Source organism: Emys orbicularis, chromosome 1 (genome assembly GCF_028017835.1).
Source record: "Emys orbicularis isolate rEmyOrb1 chromosome 1, rEmyOrb1.hap1, whole genome shotgun sequence".
Taxonomy (NCBI): domain Eukaryota; kingdom Metazoa; phylum Chordata; order Testudines; family Emydidae; genus Emys; species Emys orbicularis.
The window spans coordinates 150,468,042-150,487,950 of NC_088683.1; the positions used below are offsets into that span (position 1 = coordinate 150,468,042).

General features: G+C 46.5%; 1 protein-coding gene across 1 annotated transcript in view; it reads right to left on the reverse strand.

Moving 5' to 3' along the window:
• The window catches only part of LOC135884649 (transient receptor potential cation channel subfamily V member 6-like), a 77,157-nt gene that overhangs the window by 16,615 nt on the left and 40,633 nt on the right, over nucleotides 1-19,909 (reverse strand). Inside the window, exons 2-8 of the mRNA XM_065412130.1 lie at nucleotides 19,179-19,276; nucleotides 18,808-18,930; nucleotides 17,190-17,330; nucleotides 4,037-4,135; nucleotides 3,026-3,201; nucleotides 2,200-2,346; nucleotides 555-767 (exon numbers count right to left, since the gene is read on the reverse strand). Of these exons, the coding sequence (XP_065268202.1) occupies nucleotides 555-767; nucleotides 2,200-2,346; nucleotides 3,026-3,201; nucleotides 4,037-4,135; nucleotides 17,190-17,330; nucleotides 18,808-18,930; nucleotides 19,179-19,276 (997 nt within the window). The remainder of the gene's footprint in view (nucleotides 1-554; nucleotides 768-2,199; nucleotides 2,347-3,025; nucleotides 3,202-4,036; nucleotides 4,136-17,189; nucleotides 17,331-18,807; nucleotides 18,931-19,178; nucleotides 19,277-19,909) is intronic.

The window sequence follows — 19,909 nt, forward strand, 5'->3', positions numbered from 1 at the left end:
TGCCCAGCGCTCCTGAAGAATTGGCCCTGGGAAACAAGTGAGTCTCTTTAACTGAGCTCCAGCCCACATCTGTCCGCCTACCCTCTCCTCCCCCACTCTGTCCCATTTACTCCCCTTCCCTTTCCATGTAGCTAACTCCCTCCTAAGTAAACCTATCCCCGCATCCCAAACAGTGGACCAACACACTGTTTGCCATCATCACCTATTTCACTCTGCGTGTGGGTTCTACCCTTTTCCCCACCCTGCATTTGTCTGGTCTCTTCAGGCTGCAAGCTCTTTGGGTACATTGTCCAGCACAATGGGGGCCCCACTCTTGGCTGGCCCTTAGGCACTACCACCAGAAACAGGATGCACTATTATAATAAGGAGGAGGTGCTCTCCCCTTTGAGTCAGTACTGAGCCCAACTTCCCAGCATGCTGCTCGGGGGTGCTGTGCTGCAGGGAGCAGATGGCTGCAGGTATTCCTTTGCCTACATAGCCTGTAAAGTGCTTGGGGACTTTTAGGCTAAAAAGCTGGGAAGATTTGTGGGATATTAATGGTGTACACAATGTACCTGCAGCAGTTTCTGGATGTAGATGGTGTTGTCCCTTTCGTGTGTTTTGTTGCTCTGTCGACGTTTTAGAGGTCGATAGACACAGCACATGGTGAAGCAAATCATGTACAGCACGTAGAATAAGGCCAGGATGCAGAAATAGGGACGCCCATATTTATTCCACTTCAGGCTCACCAGCTCATTCACAGGGGTCAGGTCCAGGATCCGACGGGCCTGAGAGACAGACACCAGACTTCATTCATTGTGGGGCACCTCTCTGCCCCCAAAGAGCAAACTGGCAAATCACCCCAAGCTTATGAAAACAATCATAGTACGTTAAATCAACTCTGACTGGGACCCTTGTCTGTCCCCTTTTGTCTGCCAAACACAGAGCAATGACTCAAAGGACCTGGGCAGAGACAGACTGCAGAAACAGGTCAGAATTTGTCCCACTATCCCACCTGGTCCATTAATGCCACTACACCCATCCAAAGACCTGGTGCATTCACTCTGGAAACACCTGGATACCTTGCCATGCTAATAGCAAAGAAGAGAGCAAGGTAGGAGGAGAAGAGAGGAGACAAAGACCACAGTCCTGTTAGAAATGACAGGCTCTTCTTATGACAGGTTGATGCCCAAATGGAAATACTGTAATATCCTACAGTCATAGTTCCATACCCTGCAGTGTCTCTATAGAAAGCTGTAATGCTTCAGACCATTACTCTAGAATATTGTAATAATTTCTTGTTATAAGAGAGGTTACAGATCAAGAACTTGACTTGCCAGTAGATTCCAATGGGCGCCCCTTCCTAGTCTCTGCACTCTGGATCTCCTGGAACCTGAATGGAGTCCAGCCACTGCCGCAATTTCAGGGTCCCTAGGCACACTTACAGGGCGCAGAACTTCTATCTGGCACCCTCCTCATAGCTGTTCTGGGTCCAGAGCTGACCCTTCCCACTTCGCAGTACTCAAACACACCCCTCTCCCTGGACTCTACCCACCAGGTGTGAACATCTGGTTTACAGTTTAACTCCCTCGGGGGCATGCAGTAATTGCGAAGCAGACAACAAACGCACACATGCACACTTTGTTCAATCTACTAAATTGATGCTCTTTACTTAATAGATGAAGCACAGGAGAGTACAGATCATACCACACAATAAAACATCCTAAACACAATGCCCCTCCCTAGCTCACCCTCCCTTTGGGAGTCCCTGAGGGATAGTCTGTGTTCTGGCTGGCAGGCGGGCAGGGTCCTCCAGACCCTTGTGTGTCCTACCCTTGCAGCAGCTTCCCTAATCTTACTTTGCTGCAAAATGGCTCTCTCTTCCCCTGTTCCTCCCTGTGGTGTCCCTTTATAGACTCCTGCTGGGGTCACCTGCTTCTTTTGTTCTGCCTTTTGGTAATCTCCCAAACAGGAGGAGGAAGCCACCTCTCTCAGGGAGTGCAAACCTATTGTCCCAAGGTGTTTTATTTTGAGTGCTGATCATTCACCATTGAGTCTGGCCTGGCAGAGAGACATGCCACAACCCAGCTAGCTCTTGGAGGATCCACAACCATATAGGCTTTTTTCCATGACACAGTAATTTCAAAACACAATTTCATAAAGTCATCCACAACTCAGAAGTGATACAAACAGACCCCCCAGTTTGTCACACCCACATACCTCTCTTTTCTTGGTGGTGACAATGAGTTCCAAGAGAGATTGGTCATCTCCCCACGAGTCGATCTCTGTGAGGTCATACAGGGTGGAGACCAGGGGGCCGAAGGTCCACTGGATGTGCTTTCTGTTCTGCATAAGGTGCTGGAACATCTAATTGGCAAGAAGGGCAGAGCTGAGCTCATGGGAGGCTGTACATATTTGCCCAAACCACCAAGCACCACCAGCACCAGTATCCCAGGACATTGAAATCACCTGCACCCCTGCTTCAAACTCAGCTCTGAAAACACTTGTCTACAGAAGCCTTGCAATCAGGGGGTTGGACTGTGATCTTATTAATTCTCAAGCCAAGCAAATTTGGGTTGGGTCAGAACTCGGATGGAAGACCTATGTGCTATAGGTATTACTGGTTCAGTAGGGAGTGCTCTCCTTTCTAACTTAGTACTGACCCAAAGCCCCAGCACAGTGTTAAATGCCATGGTGCAGGTGACTCAGTAGGTGATGTTTCCTTTTCTATGTCACTGCCTCAGCCTGGTACTATGGTGCTGGTGAGGCAGGAGGTGGTGCTCTTCTCTCTGAATCAGCACTGAATCAATCCTCCAGCATTTTCCCGTGGACTGTCAGTGGAAAATGTTATACCTCCCCTCCAGTGATTCTCCTGTAGTGCTACTGACACAGAGCAGTTGCTGTATGCCCCCAAGAGGCAGCTGCACTTTGGTGGGTGAGTGATCCCTACTAGTGATATCTGGAAAGTGCTTTGGGATCCTTCAGACAGAGACATGCCTCAGCGACATCAGAAACTATGAAAGCCAAGTGCTGCACACAAACTCACCACAGTGTTGCCCTCAACCCCAGTTAGCTTGAATGGAGTGAGCCCCTCGTTGTTAGGGATTAAGTCCAGGGCTCCCAGCTCCCTTTCGCTCTTGTCATAGGAGAGAAGGAAGTTGTACATCTGGCAGGCAAAGATCTTGTTGGGTTGGAGAACTAGGATGTGGAGAACAGTGTTCCCTGTAGTGGAAAGAGAGACAGAGGGATGAGATAACTGGTAAGATGGGAAACACAAATCACCTCCCAATCTTGACAGACTCTCAGACAGTCATTATACAGACCTTGCTCAGCCTCTGTACAAGAGGGCTTGCCATTAGTATTCTGTGTGGCTCTGCACAGTATGAACAGCCCCACTTGACAATTAAGGAAAAGCAGCCCCCATCTAAAGTCCTTCAATCCACAGAAAACTGAATAATAAAAGGCAGTTGGTGTCGTATTTTATCTAGGCAAAAGTCTATTTAAGGTTCCAGTATAGGACTAGTCATCCTGGAACAGACCATTGCTCCAGCTAGCCAGCTCTGATATTACCACCTCACAAACTGGGATGTTTTTCCCTGGGTTTCAAGTTAGCATCTTTCATAATTTTGAAACACTAGTTCTGGCCATCTCATTTCCTATGTAAATCTTGCCTGTGATGTGTCTCACTGCAGAGGAGAGACAGGACTAAGCTGTAATGAACACAAAGGGGATTTTAATGAGACTGATGCACACAGATGGACCCTGTGTCTCTCTCTCTCTTTCTGGCTCTCAGACAGTCTTTGCAGCCTATTGTCACCACACAGGGTCTCCCTAAGGCCTGGACTATGCTCTTATGGGAGGGACCGCTTGCTGCTGAGTACATTACACGACCATATTGCTATGTCCCTTTGTTGCCCTTCACTGGACCTTCTCAGTCTCACCAGCATCTTTCTTAAAGTGAGGTGACCAACTTCAGACACAGTCCCGCAAAGGTACCATCATTTGGTACCACACCATTCACACAGCACCTTGAAAGAGGCCACTGAAGAGCTCTTACCCAAGGTGTCTTGTGCTCTGATGTTGGCTCCATGTTTGATGAGCAACTGGACGATCTCCTCACTTCCTACACAGGCTGCGAAGGATAAGATATGCTCCCCTGAAGAGAAAGGAATGGAGACAAGGGAATACATAATATGGAGTTAAAGAGAGGAAACGAAAAGAGAGGCAAAAAACCCAGACCACGAAACACATCTCTCTCTCTCTCTCTCTCTCTCTCTCTCTCTCTCTCTCACACACACACACACACACACACACACACACACACACACACACAAATCTTTATGTAAAATTCCCATGCAAATGGTATTCCAAATGCTTTGCAGAGCTACCCAACAGGGAGGGGAGCAGAGAAATCAGGAGGTACTGCCTAGGCAAGGCAGAGGAGATGCGTTTGCTGACAGGCTGTTTAAAAGAGCAGGATAGTGAATGAGGCAAAGAGATCCAGGGAGGCTGTTCCATATGGAAGAAGCCACAGAGGAGAAGGGTCCTGCACCAACAAAGTGAAACTAAACAATGAGAAGAGGGAGAGCGAAGGCCTATGTCACACAACTAGAGGGAGCAGGGAGGGTCTGGTAGAGAAACTATCTCTGCAAGGCTGAGTGGGAAAAATCCACAAAGAGTTTTAAAACTAAGGAGGACAATTTGGAACTGAATCCAATTGTAGCTGGATCCCACAATGAATGGGAAGGTAGTGGAGTGGGCAGAGGAGCGGTGGTTTGCTCACACCTGAGAAAACACGGAGGGACATCTTGCAGCATGAGCTGGCAGCTGAAGAGCTGGGATTTAGAGGAGGCCATATAGCAGTGAGTCAATGCAAGCCAAATCTAACGCTGATTTAAAACAAACTCTCTCAGGCCTCCTGCTTCATGCATATGACAGAAACAAAATGGTCACAGACAATGTTTTCAGCACACCTTTAAGGGAATGGAGAGATTGCTTATGAAGAAAGATTAAAATAGTTAAATATGAGCTGTATAGCGGAGTTAAAGGACAATAGAGGACATAATAACTGTTTATAAGTGTCTGAAGCAGAAAACACCATGGAGGAAGAGAAATTGCTTACGATGACAGCTGAATGAGTCCACAGTGTGATGCAGTTGTGACAACGACTAATATCATTCTGGGGAGTATTAACAGGAGTGTCGTAGGTAAGATATGGGAGGTGATTGTCCCGCTCTACTCAGCACCGGTGACGCCTCAGCTGGAGTCCTGTGTCCATTTCTGGGCACCACGCGTTAGGAAAGATGTGGACAAATTGGAGACTCCAGAGGAAAGCCACAAAAATGATCCGAGATTTAGAAAACCTGACCTATGAGGAAAGGTTAGAAAAACTGGGCATGATTAGTTTTGGGGGGAAAAGACAGAGGGGGGACCTGATAACAGTCTCCAAATGTGTTGAGGGCTGTTATAAAGAGGATGGTGATCAATTGTTCTCCAGGTCCACTGAAAGATAGGACAAGAAGTAATGGGCTTAATTTGCAGCAAGGGAGTTTTATGTTAAATATTAGGAAAAACTTTCTAACTATAAAAGCTTCCAAAGGAATATATGGAATCCCCATCACTGGAGGTTTTTAAGAACAGGTTGGACAAACAACTGTCAGGGATGCTCTAGGTTTACTTTGTCCTGCCTAAACACAGGAGGCTGGACTTGACTTGTCAAGATCCCTTCCAGGCCTACATTTCTATGATTCTATGAGTCCATTAGTGAACAGAGTAAAATAGGTCAAAAGGGGAAGTACAAGCTTAATGTGAACAGGTGAAATTCACTTCTGTGCAGAGAAACAGCACAGAGTCCATGCACTACTTCAGTCTCAGTTAAGCCTGCAAAATAGAGTGTAAGGCCATGTCTACACTTACAAGCTTACAGCAGCACAGCTGTACCAATACAGCTGTGCCACTGTAAGAGTGTTCATGTAGCCACGTTATGCCGACAGGAGAGAGTAATAAAACCAGCGCAACAAATGGCGGTAGCTATGTCGGTGGGAGAGCATCCCCCCGCTGACACAGCGCTGTGCACACGAGCTCTTATACCAGCAAAAGTTATGTCACTCGGGGTGTTTTTTCACACCCCTAAGTGACAAAAGTTTTGCCGACAGAAGTGCTAGTGTAGATATAGCCTAAGTGGTATGTAAGGAGAACACCAGTTTTATACTGGCCCTATTCACAAGGTTGAATTTCACCCAGAAAGAGCAAAAGTTGCCCTATGTAAAGCAAGAACTAAAATACTCTGACCTCAGAGGAGCTTCTCCCGATTTACACACATTTGAATGAGAGCAGAATCATACCCGATATATTTTGTTTGGAAAGTTTCTATCTAAATCTGTCTCTATTTTTTTAAAGCAATCACATGGGGAGATTAGTACTTTTATTTTTGAAGTCTTCTTGCTTTCCCCACTCTGTAATTAAACAATAGCCAGGTAGATTTACAAGAGAATATTAAAAACCCTCTGGGGCTAAAAGCTCAGAGATGCCAAGTTTCAGTGGGTGTGGATTTTGATTTAATCTGGAGTAAAACTGCATGGGGGAAGCAGAACCCTGAGCCAACCTCCTCAACACACAGCCACATACTCCTCTCCAGAGTGTTTCAAACTACTCGGAGTGAAAATTAATGAAGGCTCATTTAAAAAAAAAAAAAAGACAGTAAATTTCTCTGCTAGACATGGTTTAATTACAGTCAGAAATGGGTAGTGTAAAACGGTTGTGCTACTCCAATTTATGTCACCCGAGGCTCTGGCCCAGCAACATCTCAAAGGAAAAATCAATCTTTAAATATAAGAATACCCCAGAAGTGGATCATAGGATTTGGATATGGAAAAGGCCTGATACAATCCTGGAGCCTTAACGTTCCATCTATGCTGCAGGGAATTTCCTGCCTGTAGGGGAAGTTCCATTGAACAGCACAAAGTTCCTGAAATAAAGGAGCCACTCCTTTCCTGTAGGTTAGCCAGAATTGTAAGGTCCCAGGCCTATTAGGTCACATCTTATCTATACCCCCTGTCCCCATACCGAAGCAGAAATGTTCCCAGCATTCTGCTCAAGAAACAGACCAGTCTCCTGTTAAGAGACAGCCCCACTTAGCATCAAATATACGGCATGCTATTCTGCTCCAGTTTTTTTCTTATTCTCTGAGATGTTATCCTTTTAGTTTTAAGTGACTCCTGCTTTGAGACTTCTGCTAATCTCACAGGGCAAATATTTAACAGCCTCAGAAATTCTTGCTGTTCAGAAATGTTTGCTGGTATTCAGCCTACATTTTCTCAATGCTAAATTTCACCGCTTTACTCTTAGACCCTATGGACTCTCTTTAACAATTCCTCTCTCTACTAGGCACATGCTTCAAGGAGGATGGGATGAAATGAGATGAGATGGCCTAGATGCTAGCCAGAGAGAGAAAGAGATGTGAATGGATGGAAGAATGAGAGATGAATAAGAGAGACAGAAAGATGGATGACAGACAAGCCCAAGTACTCTGTGGCAAGGCCCTCTAGTTTCAGCCGGCCTATTGTTCAGCAAAAGGGAAATTCTGTGGCAGCATCAGATCATATTGTTTTTAAATGGACATGTTCATTGAACAAATAATGCCATCAGCACCGAGCCCTCTGGATTATTTTTGGGACCCAGATTGTGAATTCCTTACACACACTGAATAGTAACTTGCTCCATATGTAGCCCCACTGAAATCAATAGGGCCATCTGTGAAGTAAGATTCTACTCAATAAGAGGAATGTACTCATAATCTGCCCCTTTGACATGAAACTTCATTCATGTTATGGTGCCCTTAATTTTTATTACTTTCAGTGTACTGCAGAATTTTGTATTGTGTAACTATATAGGAGAGGGTGTTGGGGGAAGCTGGAGGTTTTGACAGCTGGGTAGGAAGCAGCTGGGGATCTGAGCACCCGGGAAGGAGTAGGAAGCAGTTTGGGATTAGCATATTAGTTAGATGTTTCTGCTAAAATGGTCCACTGTAAAGCAGTTACAAATGATGGTGTAGCACCCATAAGGGAATGTCAGGATTACATTTAGCTGTGCCATGACTCGTTAAGGATTGAAAGTCTGCTGAGGGCGTTAAAGGGGGATAGCTCTGGTTGCATGGCAACAGCAGAGCTGTAAGTGCTCTCAGGGTATGTCTACTCTGCCATGTAAGCCCACAGTTAGTGGGACTCGAATCCGCAGACCCTGGGTTTGCAAGCCCAGGGCTTGAGCATCCACACACATTGGTGACCACAGGTTTACAATTTGTGGATTTGGGCCCCAAATCTGGAGATCCAGCATCCACACTGCAGCACACAGACCCAAGTCAAACCATCTATCCCAAGCTGCCTGGTGCTCTCCCCCACCCTCCCATCTGTTGCCACTCTAGCCCTTAGTTCATAATGCAGTGTGGGAAAACTTGACTGTCCATCCTGCATGTTACAAGAAGCTATCACAGCCCACCAAGTTCCCAACATCTTGCTGAGCCGTCTTTTGGGTCTGCATGCTCCAGGCAACCGGAGACAGCATCGTGGCAGAGTCACCATTTGAAGAGCTTCTCTTGCTTGTGCTTTCACTCCTGTTTCACCAAATGGGCAGAGCTTCAATGAGATAATGGTGGACATTCTGGCAGCATTTTCTGACTCACCAAAGGCATCTGGAGGAGGAGTCAGAGGAGGAAGAGGACACAGTCATTGAGCACTTGAACTGGCTGATGCTGCTTACAACTCTCAGGATAGCCACTGATGCCACCTGTGTAGACTAGCACTTCTGGATCCACAAGCACAGACTGGGCCACAAGCACAGACTGGTGGGACCAATGGTCATGTGGACCTGGGATGACCAGCAGTGGGTCCAGAACTTTCACATGAAGAAAGTTACATTTCTGGAGCTTTGTGAGCAGCTTGCCCCGACCCTCCAGCATCAGGACACACATATGAGGGCGGACAATACCAATCCAGAAGCAGGTTGCTATAATTGTCTGGAAGCTGGCTACCCCACAATGCTACAGGTCAATTGCTAACCAGTTCACCATTGCAAAGTCAACTGAGGGTAAAGTGGTGGCAGAGGTTTCTGAGGCAATCAGGCGTGCCGTTTACTCCAAGGTGGCGGTCATAAAAGATATTCCAAAAGTATCTGCTGGTTTTGAGAAAATGGGGTTTCCAAATTGTGCCGGGGCCCTGCACTTGGCTCTCTGCTCTTGGCCCCACTCTGTGGAGGGGTCTCTGGGCAGAGGGCGCTGGGCATAATGGTTTGTGTGGGGGGGTTAAGTGTGGGGCACTGTAGTTCTCAACCTGCGGCCCAGAAAATAATCAATATGCGGCCCACAATGATAAATAGGTTAAGAACCACTGCACCAAAGATTCACCAAAATCTGGCTGTGCTCCTGTGACCAACTAGCAAGGACTTCTTCAAGTCGGTGGCCATAACAAATACAGCAGAAGGTTCACTCAGCGGTCAGAATAGAATGGAAGGATTAAATGCCGAGCAGCTACACTTGAACCAGGGAGTGACTTCCATTTTCTGGGAGTTGATTGGCCAGTCTTGGGACTCCTGGTCCCGGACCCAAATCTGCCCCCAGCTGTTGCAGCCCCAGCCTCAGCCCCCTTACCCCTGTCCATACACACACCCCAGCCGCGGCCCCACTCCCGGCTCTTGGGAAGGGGGGCACGGACAGAGGTAAGGGAGGGCACGGCCATGAAAAGTCTGGGGACCCTTGGTGTAGCTGTTTGGGCTAGGGCTGGAGCCTGGGCTCTGAGACTCTCCCCCTCCAGCCTGAGTCTGAACTTCTACACTGCTATTTTTAGCCCTGCACCTCAAGCCCCTTGAGCCAGAGTCAGTTGGCCTGGGCTCTGAAACTTGCTGCTGCAGGCTTTTTTTTTTTTTTTTTTTTTTTGCTGTGCAGATCTACCCTTAGAGACAAACCTGAACCTGAATCTTTTGTAAACTGTTCCAGGAAAAGTTGCCAGGGGAGATTTAATTGTTTGCAAGTACTCTGGCTGGGGGAGTTAGAGGACCTTCACTTGGACATAGAAGCCCTTTAATACCTGCTAAGGGATGAAGATTTAAGAGAAGTTGTGACTCTCTGGGTATTTCTGTGTCAAGTCACAGTAAAACTACAGCTAAATGCCTTTTCGCTTTAGTCAAATATATAAGAAGCTACTTACATGAGCAGGAAGAGTTGGAAGATCAGGGATTGTCTGCACTGCTGGCATTAAAAGATAAGATTTTACATCTCATTGCTACAGCAATAGGTAGCAAATGGAAAGAACTGATGAAAGATCATTCAGAAACAGTACAGTGAAAAATTAAAATAGAATGAAATAATGAAAAAAATTAAAACCAGCCCCCTGCTGTGAAATTTGTCACCCCACCCCAGAAAACAAAACCAATTTTAAAGAAAGACTTTAAACCTACGAGAAGATTGGGAATTTCCACCAAAAGGACAGGTTAAGCCTATCAATTGAAAGTGGGACTCAAACGGGGAACATTGAGGCAGAGAATATGTGATCAGGGCTCTTTTCCCAGCACTGAGCTTCAGGGGCTACTTGGAGAGAAAAACTAATCTGAGCCTACCAAAACTGAGGGGTATCTTAGGATCCTATAATCAAGAAAATGTGCCACTGAACTTTACCTGCAGCTCTCAAAAGCAACACAAGAGCCAGAACAGACACCTCTGGATTTCCTAGTCTAGCCATTGATTTGAGACATATTGTTTGCCAGCCTAACAAGAAGCTGACTCTGACCCAAGAAATGACCTTGTCTTTGTACAAAACATGTTCCTCCATACAGTCCTGACAGGACTGCAGAATGACAATATTCAGACTGTGATTCAACTTTATTTAAAAGATAATCAGGTTGCAGATGAAACCTTGTTTGAGAAGCTGCACACTGTTGTAAGTGATCAGACAGAGAAAGAGCAGAAGCTGGGGAATGGAGGCTAAGGCAGTTGCATATAATTCTGTGCAGTCGCCCTATACACAGAGCACTGGTCAGAGAGTAAAGCAGCACTTCCTCCCAAGGGAAAAGGAGTCTCCCATGCTGATGAATGAAGTAAGGGAACTAAAGGCCAGTATTGATGCAATCTAAGATGTGAACGCTGAAATTAACATATTAAAGCAAGCTGTCCAGGACTGTGACAAAAGAACTGATAATGGTATGAGCAGCCATGCAGCCATGAAGCAAGCCCAGAGAAGAGGCAATCTGGCGGAGGCAGTACTTGCTATCACTGTTTCAGATGTGGCAGGAAAAAACACTACCAGTGGAGATGAGGTATAGGAAAAGCAGAGATAAAACTGATACTGTGTCTGATTTACCAGGAGCAGCCTGCAGTTGCTGCTCCTGAGGGAATTCTGAGCCAAAAACATTTAAAATTCTCCACACAATATTTTAAAATTCTGCAAATTTTATTTGTCAATAAATAAATGTGGAGACTCCAGCATGGCAGTGGGGAGCACAGGCCACTGGCTGCATGGAGGAGGGTAATCACCCTGCAGCCCTCCCCAGGACATGGACTCTGCAGTGAGGCTGCTCCCAACCCTGACACAGCGCAAGGGCTGGGCCTGTCCCAGAAATACACCTGGGGCCCTTTTCCTCCACGCCAGGCGCACCAGGTGTGGGCAGGCAGGCTCAGCCCAGCAGGATCCAAGTGTGGAGGGGCTTAGTGTGGAGGGATCCAGGTGTAGGATGAGAGGGTTCTGTGTGGTGCAATCTGGGTGTGGGCAGCTGAGTGAGGTGTCTGGGTGTGGGGTGGGATCTGGATGCACAGGGCTTGGTTCGGGGGTTCTGGGTGCAGGGGCAATGGGATTCTGAAAGGAGTCTAGGCAAAAGTGGTTGCGGCTCAGCGGTGCAGTCTGGGTGTGGGGGACTCAGCAGGGGGGATCCAGGAGAACTTGGTGGGCTGGGGGTCTGGGTACAGCTGGTTGGGGCTCAGTGGGGAGAGGTTCTGGGTGCAGAGGCTCACCCAGGGTGGTTCAGGTGCAGGGGAGGTGGGGGGCCGTTGGGGTGGTGAGGAGTTCTGTGACACTGCCACAGCCCCAGGGCCAGAGGATTTCTCTGCCAACGCCATGGCCCCAGGGCTGGAGGAGCTGTGCCCTCCCTCTCTTTTGCAATAACGAACACCTGGCTATAATAGCCAAATGGCTTGGAACCTGGAGGTTCATTGTAGTGCGGGTGTACTGTATTTCTTCAGAACATCATGTGTTTAACATGTCCCTCCAAAAGCGATCAAATTTAAATTCCTGAGCACGCCCCTGGTGGGTGGAAAATAATATCTCAGGGACACACCTTAGAAAGTTTGAAGAGTTATTGTAGAAGTTGGGCTTGATTTTAACACTGCCATTGGAACTGAAATCCCTTCCAAGGAATGGATTGAAGTCTAGTTCCAATTAAGCAAAGATGATCACATCTTGATGGTTCCTGTGCTGGCCAAATTAGAGATCATTGGCTACAGAGTTATTGAGGACGTAGTCAAACACCGCTGCTGCAATTTACCTGAAGAGGCACCAGCCCCTAGCCTCATTAACAATATGAAATGTGTTCTTTCCTCATGCTGGCAGTTTGATAACTGAAGTTTAATTAGGGTTACCATATTTCAGCAAGCAAAAAAGAGGACGGGAGGAGCCCCGCCCTAGCCCCGCCCCTGCCCCTCCCACTTCCCGCCCCCCTCAGAACCCCCAACCCTCCCCCCGTTCCTTGTCCCCTGACTGCCCCCTCCTGGGACCCCTGCCCCTAACTGCCCCCCAGGACTCCACCCCCTACCTAAGCCTCCCTGCCTCTTGTCCCCTGACTGCCCCCTCCTGAGACCCTCCCCCCATCCTAACTGGCCCCCTAGGACCCTACCCCCTACCTGTACCCTGATTGCCCCAACCCTTATCCACACCCCCACCCCCAGACAGACCCCTGGGACTCCCACGCCCCATCCAACCACTCCCCACCCCCTGACAGCCCCCCCCAGAACTCCCGACCCATCTAAACCCCTCTGCTCCCTGTCCCCTGACTGCTCCGATCCCTCTCCCCACTCCTGCCCCCTGATAGCCCCCCCCCCAGAACTCCCAACCCCCCCCCGCTCCTTGTCCCCTGACTGCCCCCTCCTGGGACCCCTGCTCCTAACTGCCCTCCAGAACCCCACCCCCTACCTAAGCCTCCCTGCTCCTTGTCCCCTAACTGCCCCCTCCTAAGACCCTCCCCCAAATGCCCCCCAGGACCCTACCCCCTACCTGTACCCTGACTGCCCAAAACCTCCTCCCCCCTCCCAAAAAAGCCCCCCCCCCCCGAACTCCCTACCCCCCCCCCCGTCTCTTGACTGCCTCCTCCAAAATCTCCCTGCCCCTTCTCCTGCCCCCTGGCCCCCTTACCCTGCCGCTCAGAACATGGTGTTGGGCTCTGTGCGGAGCCGGACACGTGGCTGCGCTCCCCAGCGCAACACACAACCCGGTCCCTGCCCCCGCACAGTGCTGGCGGAGCGAGGGAGCAGGGGAGAAGGAGAAGTGGGGGGAGGAGGAGCTGCCGAGGCCCGATGCAAACGGCCCGGCAGGCCGGCCGGCCGGCTCAGAATGCGGGGAGGAGGAGCTCTACAGCTGCTCCGGAGTCCAGCCCGGCAAGCTGCGGGGGAAGGGCTCTGGCTGCCAGAGCCCCATGTGAGCGGCTGACTTTCCTGCAGCCCTCCCAGCCACGCCTCGCTCTGCATGGGGGGGAAATCCTGGACATTTTTAGTGATTTGCAAATTCCCCCCCCCCCCCCCCGACGCTATTTTTAACACAAAAAGGAGGACATGTCGGGTAAATCCGGACGAATGGTAACCCTAAGTTTAATTAAATGTAGTATAAAAACACACACAAATGCAGCTTGCCCATGTCCCATTGCTGCTCCATCCTTTTAGAGCAGGCATACACAACACGTCCCTGCCTCCACAATCAGAGAATCCCCTTTGATTATCCCTCAACAGACCTTCACTTCTTAAAGGGCAAAGGCAAATCGAATCCTGACATTCGCTTATGTATGCCACACTCCCCCCTCATATGTTAGGAGCATGTACTGGGCCTTTAAGAGCAGAGCACATGTTAGCGGGAACTGGATTGGGGCTAGTGAGAACTGGCTGGAGGCACGCCATAGTCAGCTTCACCAACTACACAGCTAGGAGCACATGGCTTCCCTTTGTTTTATGTAGTTCTGTTTTAGTTCTAATAAAGCCTTACTTCTATATCCAGACTGTGCCTCCTTCTTACGAAACCACAAGACAACACATTGTAAATGTAATGTCATCCCAACATTTATATTAAAAAAATCTAACATACAGTCCATCCATTTGACTTATTAGTAGGCATCCACGAGTTCCACAAGTGCATGGTGCTGCTCTCTTACCAAGTGGCAGAGTACTTGTCAGGAACCTTTCAGAAAAAGGAGGGAAAGGCAAATTAAGATCCTAGTGGGAAGATAAGATTCATGTAGTACTTGAAAGAAAAGGGGATAGCTTAGTCTATGAAGTAAAAGCAGAAGATGAAAAAGGATGTGTTAGAGTTCTTCACTGCAATTTTTTACTTTCCTGTGACTTCTTAGTCAGGGATATAACTCCATCCTCTAACCCACCACAGCACAAGACACAGAAAACAAGGCGAGCTAGTGCAATAAAAGATAACATAAGGACAGGAGTTTGGATTCCAATGATTCTTATAGTGAGAGTGAAGATGAACCACGTTACGTCATGGTACCAGATACTGCCCATAGCACAGACACTCAATTCAGAGGTAGAGGCCTGGGAACTGAGGATATAGTTGATTCTGTAAACTTGAAAGCAGCTGATCGGAGTGATAGGACATTAACACCTGCTGTAGAGAAATATGAATGCCAAAACAAGACCATGGAACCTGAAACAAGTAGTGCACAAGAGGACAGATCACCAGAACAATCCACTAACATGTGAAGTCACCTGACCAGCAAGAGACGAGACCCACAGACACTGACATATGAATGATTAGGAACACCTACTTATAAGTGTCTAAATCCAACTTTTGGACTAGTGAATCTATCATGGAGTTATCCATGTGTTTGTCACATGCCATACCAAGTGCCTATTCCTGGACCTAATCTTACATTTCTATCCAAGGCTGATGTAATATTGGGAAATGAAATATTTGATAGCTCTGGATAGTTTATAATTATGTTAACTTAGTACTGTGATGCTGTATGATTGAAACATGACAATTTATATAATGAATATTGCCATTGTTAGACAATTGCAACAAATGGTGTATAAAGTATATCATGTATGGTGTTGATGAAAATGTTATGATTTGCTAAGTATGATTATCCTGTTTATATTCATGTATCATCACAGTATCTGAAGTTAGGAATATTGGCTATATAGATCTATATCCCAAATGTGTTTGCTCCTGGGATAACATCCCCAAGGTAATTTACATCCAATCTGGCCAGCACATTGTGAATGAACTATTCAAGTTGATGGCCCATTAAAGAACACCTAACACTCACAATGGCCCATAGAAGAAGCTCCTCCTGACCCAGTGAGCCTTCCTGTGGACACCTTAGCTAGAATATGGGTAAAGGCTGCTCCTGTGAGTCTTCAAAGCATGTAAGGGTCATGTGACTCTGGATTCCATCTTGGGCCTATAATAACAAGGAAGCTCTAATCAAGGACTGATGACCCCAAGCTGTTTGGGTAAGTTCCAGAGAGAAATTTGCAAACTAGCAGTTTATTCTATCACTGCTTCAAACCTGATATAAGAACTTTTCAATCTCTTGTATGTACATGATTTATTTAACCATTTTAACTCTCTTCTATTTATTTTCTCTTATAAATAAACCTTTAAATTTCAGTTACTAATGGATTGGCAGCAGTGTGATTATTGGCTAAGATCTGAGTTATATATTTACCTGGCTAAGTGGCTGGTCTCTTGAGATCAGAAGAAACCGTGGTTTGATTAAATTGGTTTTCAATAGCCACTCATCACAAAGTCTAGTGTCGGGGTGATGAAATAAGGACTGACTTCATGTTAACCAATGTGGTGAGACAGAATTTTACTTTCATTACTGGCTTGGTAGAATAACCACCAGTTTGGGGTGAGTCTGCCCCATTTCTCAGCAGCTTGTACTGAATCTGGCATCCTTAGCTGTGACCCACTGAGGCTCAGTGAGAGGTATGTTTTCTAACTAGCTTGCCATATGCCCAGTAACTTGGCATGACATGGTTATAGCACTGATCGTATAGTAACTGTTATTCCATAAGATATGACTATCTTTGAGAATTTGAGGTGTTCAGAACTGACTGTTCAGTTGGATAATGGAACTAAAATTGCCACAGAAGCTTTCTGCTGAATGTGAAATAAACTAAATTTACTTGCAGAAGGTTTCACTGTCAGTACCAGAGCTTGTTACAGAGGAAGATACTCAAAGACTAACTTGAGAATGACTGTTACAAGCCTGTGGAACTTGGATGACTGCTAATAAGTCAAATGGATGGACTGTATGATATATTTTGTTAATAGAAATGTTGGGATGACATTACATTTATGAGTGGGGAGTGTAGCACTCAGAAGTCAATGTCAGGCTTATGTTCTCCTGTGCCCTATCCCTTTAAGGACTGAAAGTCTGCTCAGGGGGTCAAAAGGGATGCTCTGGTTGCAGACACAGAGATGGGTGTGCTCTAAAAGGACTGAGCAGTAATGGGGCTTGTGCAAGGTGTATTTCTTTGGTTTTTTATACTAAAGTTAATAAAACTTCAGTTTTAACTGTCCCTGGTCTGGGAGTGAAACAATGGCATAATAATTGTTATCATTAGGCTTCTGAGTTAGCACCCAAATGAAAGGAATGGGTAAGTAGGCTCGTCACAGAGCTATTACTACAGGCTGGCTGCAGACTCAGGCAGACATCACTCCATTGGTTTCATTCAGGTCATGTTAGGGCAAGTGGTCTTCACAAAGGCTAGAGATCTAACATTTTTTAGAAAATGAAAGCTGAACTTCTAGAGCACAATTCTGCAGCAAGGTCTGTATTGCATAGCAGTTGCATAGACAGGAATCCCCAGAGCACATGGGGCCCTGTTGACAGAGAGAGGGACAGAAAGGGAGCAGACCATATCAGATCCAGAGAGGTCACAGAACTCAGAGTGTGCCAGAGAAGAAGAGTCTGGTGGCAGTCAAGGCCTGCAGATGGAGCCCTACCAAAGTAGATGAGGTTGTGGCTGCTGGGTCTGAAGACATAGCCGGTGGCCCGTGGGTTGTTGACATCAGCCCCCTTCTCAAGCATCGCCTTCACAAGTTTGAAGTTCTTATTCACCACAGCGATGTGGAGAGCAGTCTCCCCTGCAACACATAATCACACCCCTTTTGTAATGCCAACATTGCACCACAGGGACCAGAGGCACTTCAGAGATCCACTGTGCAACCAAGGCCACTTTATTAGTAAATAACTGAGAAACCCAATGGGCAAAGTCTGGGGTGTTCAAAGGACCCTAAGGAAGTCACCTGCCCAGCTCCCATAGAATTCCAGTTGCATGTGAGTGATTAATGTCCCTGGAAAATTGCAGCCCAAACTCTTATCTCTGTTACACTGACTGTCACAGTGACTTCAATGGATTCACCCCAGCATAAAGGAGAGCAGAATTTTGCCCAGTGTTTTCACTAATACAGCCTTTATTGTGTCTTAGCCCTAAGATAGGAGTTGCAACTGTGAAATTAATTGCTGTTAAATGAATTACACTTGCAACTTCTCTCTCACCACTTTTCAGTGAAGTGCTTTAGTGCCTCGTTAATTCCACTTATGCTCCTGCTCATATTTTACACTTCTGTAACACTTTCCAGCTGAGGATCTCAGAGCACTTCACAAATGTTCATCAATTAAACCTCACGTTAGCCCATGTGCAAGAGCCTGGAATCACTAGCCTGAAACTAAATGCAGCGAAATTAAGTGACTTGCTCAATAACAGGATGGTGGCTAGAATTCAAGTCTCCTGACTCCCCATCCCTACTCAAGCCACTAGATCATATTCTCTCCTCCCTTGCAGCTGGTTCTGGAGTAAAAGGAGGCAACTCTTTAACAATGCACAGTTACAATACAGTTCTCGGTAGACCCTACAGAAAAAAATCCATATCCTAGTGAAAATGCAGAGGGAATTAATGAAGGTAGAATGTAATTTACAAACCCGGGAATTAATAACCCCACTCTGGAGGGCCTAGGTTTTATGCCTCATCTGGAAGATGGCCGCTCCAGCAGCACTGCATCCTCCTAACAACACGTGAGGTATTTAGGCCAGTACTGACTAATAGAGGAGACCAACCTCTAGTGAATCAATCACACCACTCCTTGGAGCCTACCTCCCTCTAGTACCACACTGGGACACTAGATTCAGTAATAACTTAGATGGAAAAGCATCGCCTACTGAATCAATACTCCAGCACTTAGATCTTTCCTTGGAGGTTTTCCACTCAAAACTTGACCCTGATTAGCTAGGAGTCCAGATATAATGATTGGATCTCAGCTTTTGTGGTGAGTTGGAAATAGGATATCCTCCAAGGATAAAATGATACTCTAAATGCACCCTCTTTTAAAGGACTATGGCATAGGTTTCATTTCCTGGAGATCTGTTGGGAACACAACAGCACCTATGGGTTGTTGAAAATGCAGTTAAGTGACAATAAAATATGACTCCCTGAAACAGACCATTTTATAAAGGGCACCTAGGAATCTGGACACAAAGCTAACAGAATCTCAGCTACTATGCCATATCTCCCAGCCATTCCGGCAGTCTTAGCCCATGTTTATTCATCTTGGCATTCTTACCTGCATAGAATTCTGATGTCATTGCTTCATTGACAAGTTCTGGAGCTGCATCCATCAGAATCTGTGCAGCCTCCATACTATCATACAAGGCAGCCACATGAAGAGCTGTCTCCCCCAGGGCACCTGGAGAGAGAGAGTCATATATATGTGTCGTAAGTTCCTTTGCCAGCCTGGTGAGATGAATCTTACCAAGAGTAACACACTCAATCCAGAGGACTCCCTACCCTCACACAAAGAGTGTTTTCACCCCAACCTGCCAAGATCATCCTTTTCTACTGCTTGAGAAGTATTTCCATCCTTCAGACTCAAAGTCCCAAGGCGTCCTCTCCTTGCAGCTATCCTAGTCATGGACAGCATATGGAGTACCCTACCTCTTTGATGAATATCACAAGTATGGCAGGTGAGAAGTCTCTGGATGGTTTGGACATCATTTTCCTTGGCGGCCTGGAGCAAGGGAGACTCCCAGATCCTGCAACAAGAAAAATCACCAGATTAGAGCCTTATAATAAATAAGATACCCAGAGTAAACACTTTCTTCCATGTCAGCAAAGCAGTCAAAAAACAGGGATGCAATATTTTATTACCAAGATGATAGACAACTTAGAAATGTCTAAGAAAGCTAGACAGGCACACGCATGAGTAATCCACTTTCTATAAGGTCAATTTCTGCATAACCAAGGGAACAGTAGTCCATTTTTAAAAAGCCTTTGTAGTCCTGATAAAAATGTCACGTAGGAAACAGAATTCTGGCTCCACTGGTAATTTATGATTCCAGGTTATTTCTACAATATTTACAAATCTTGAGTAGAAATTGCTAATAGTAGGATATTGCAAAGTAACAAGTCAAATTCCCACTAATTTCCCAGTGCCAGGCCACAGCATTGTCATATCTGAACATGAGTGAAACATTTCAATACATTCTTCATATGATTGTAAAATGCTGTATTTCCATTTCAGATTCACCAGCAGATTTCATGATTATAGACCAGTATACATTGGATTAGTGATTCTTGTTAAAGCAGAGAGTTAGCTAACATTCTCATCTTTCTCTGGCACATAGAAGTACACAATCAGTGGGCACTACATAATGCTTTGGGCCTAA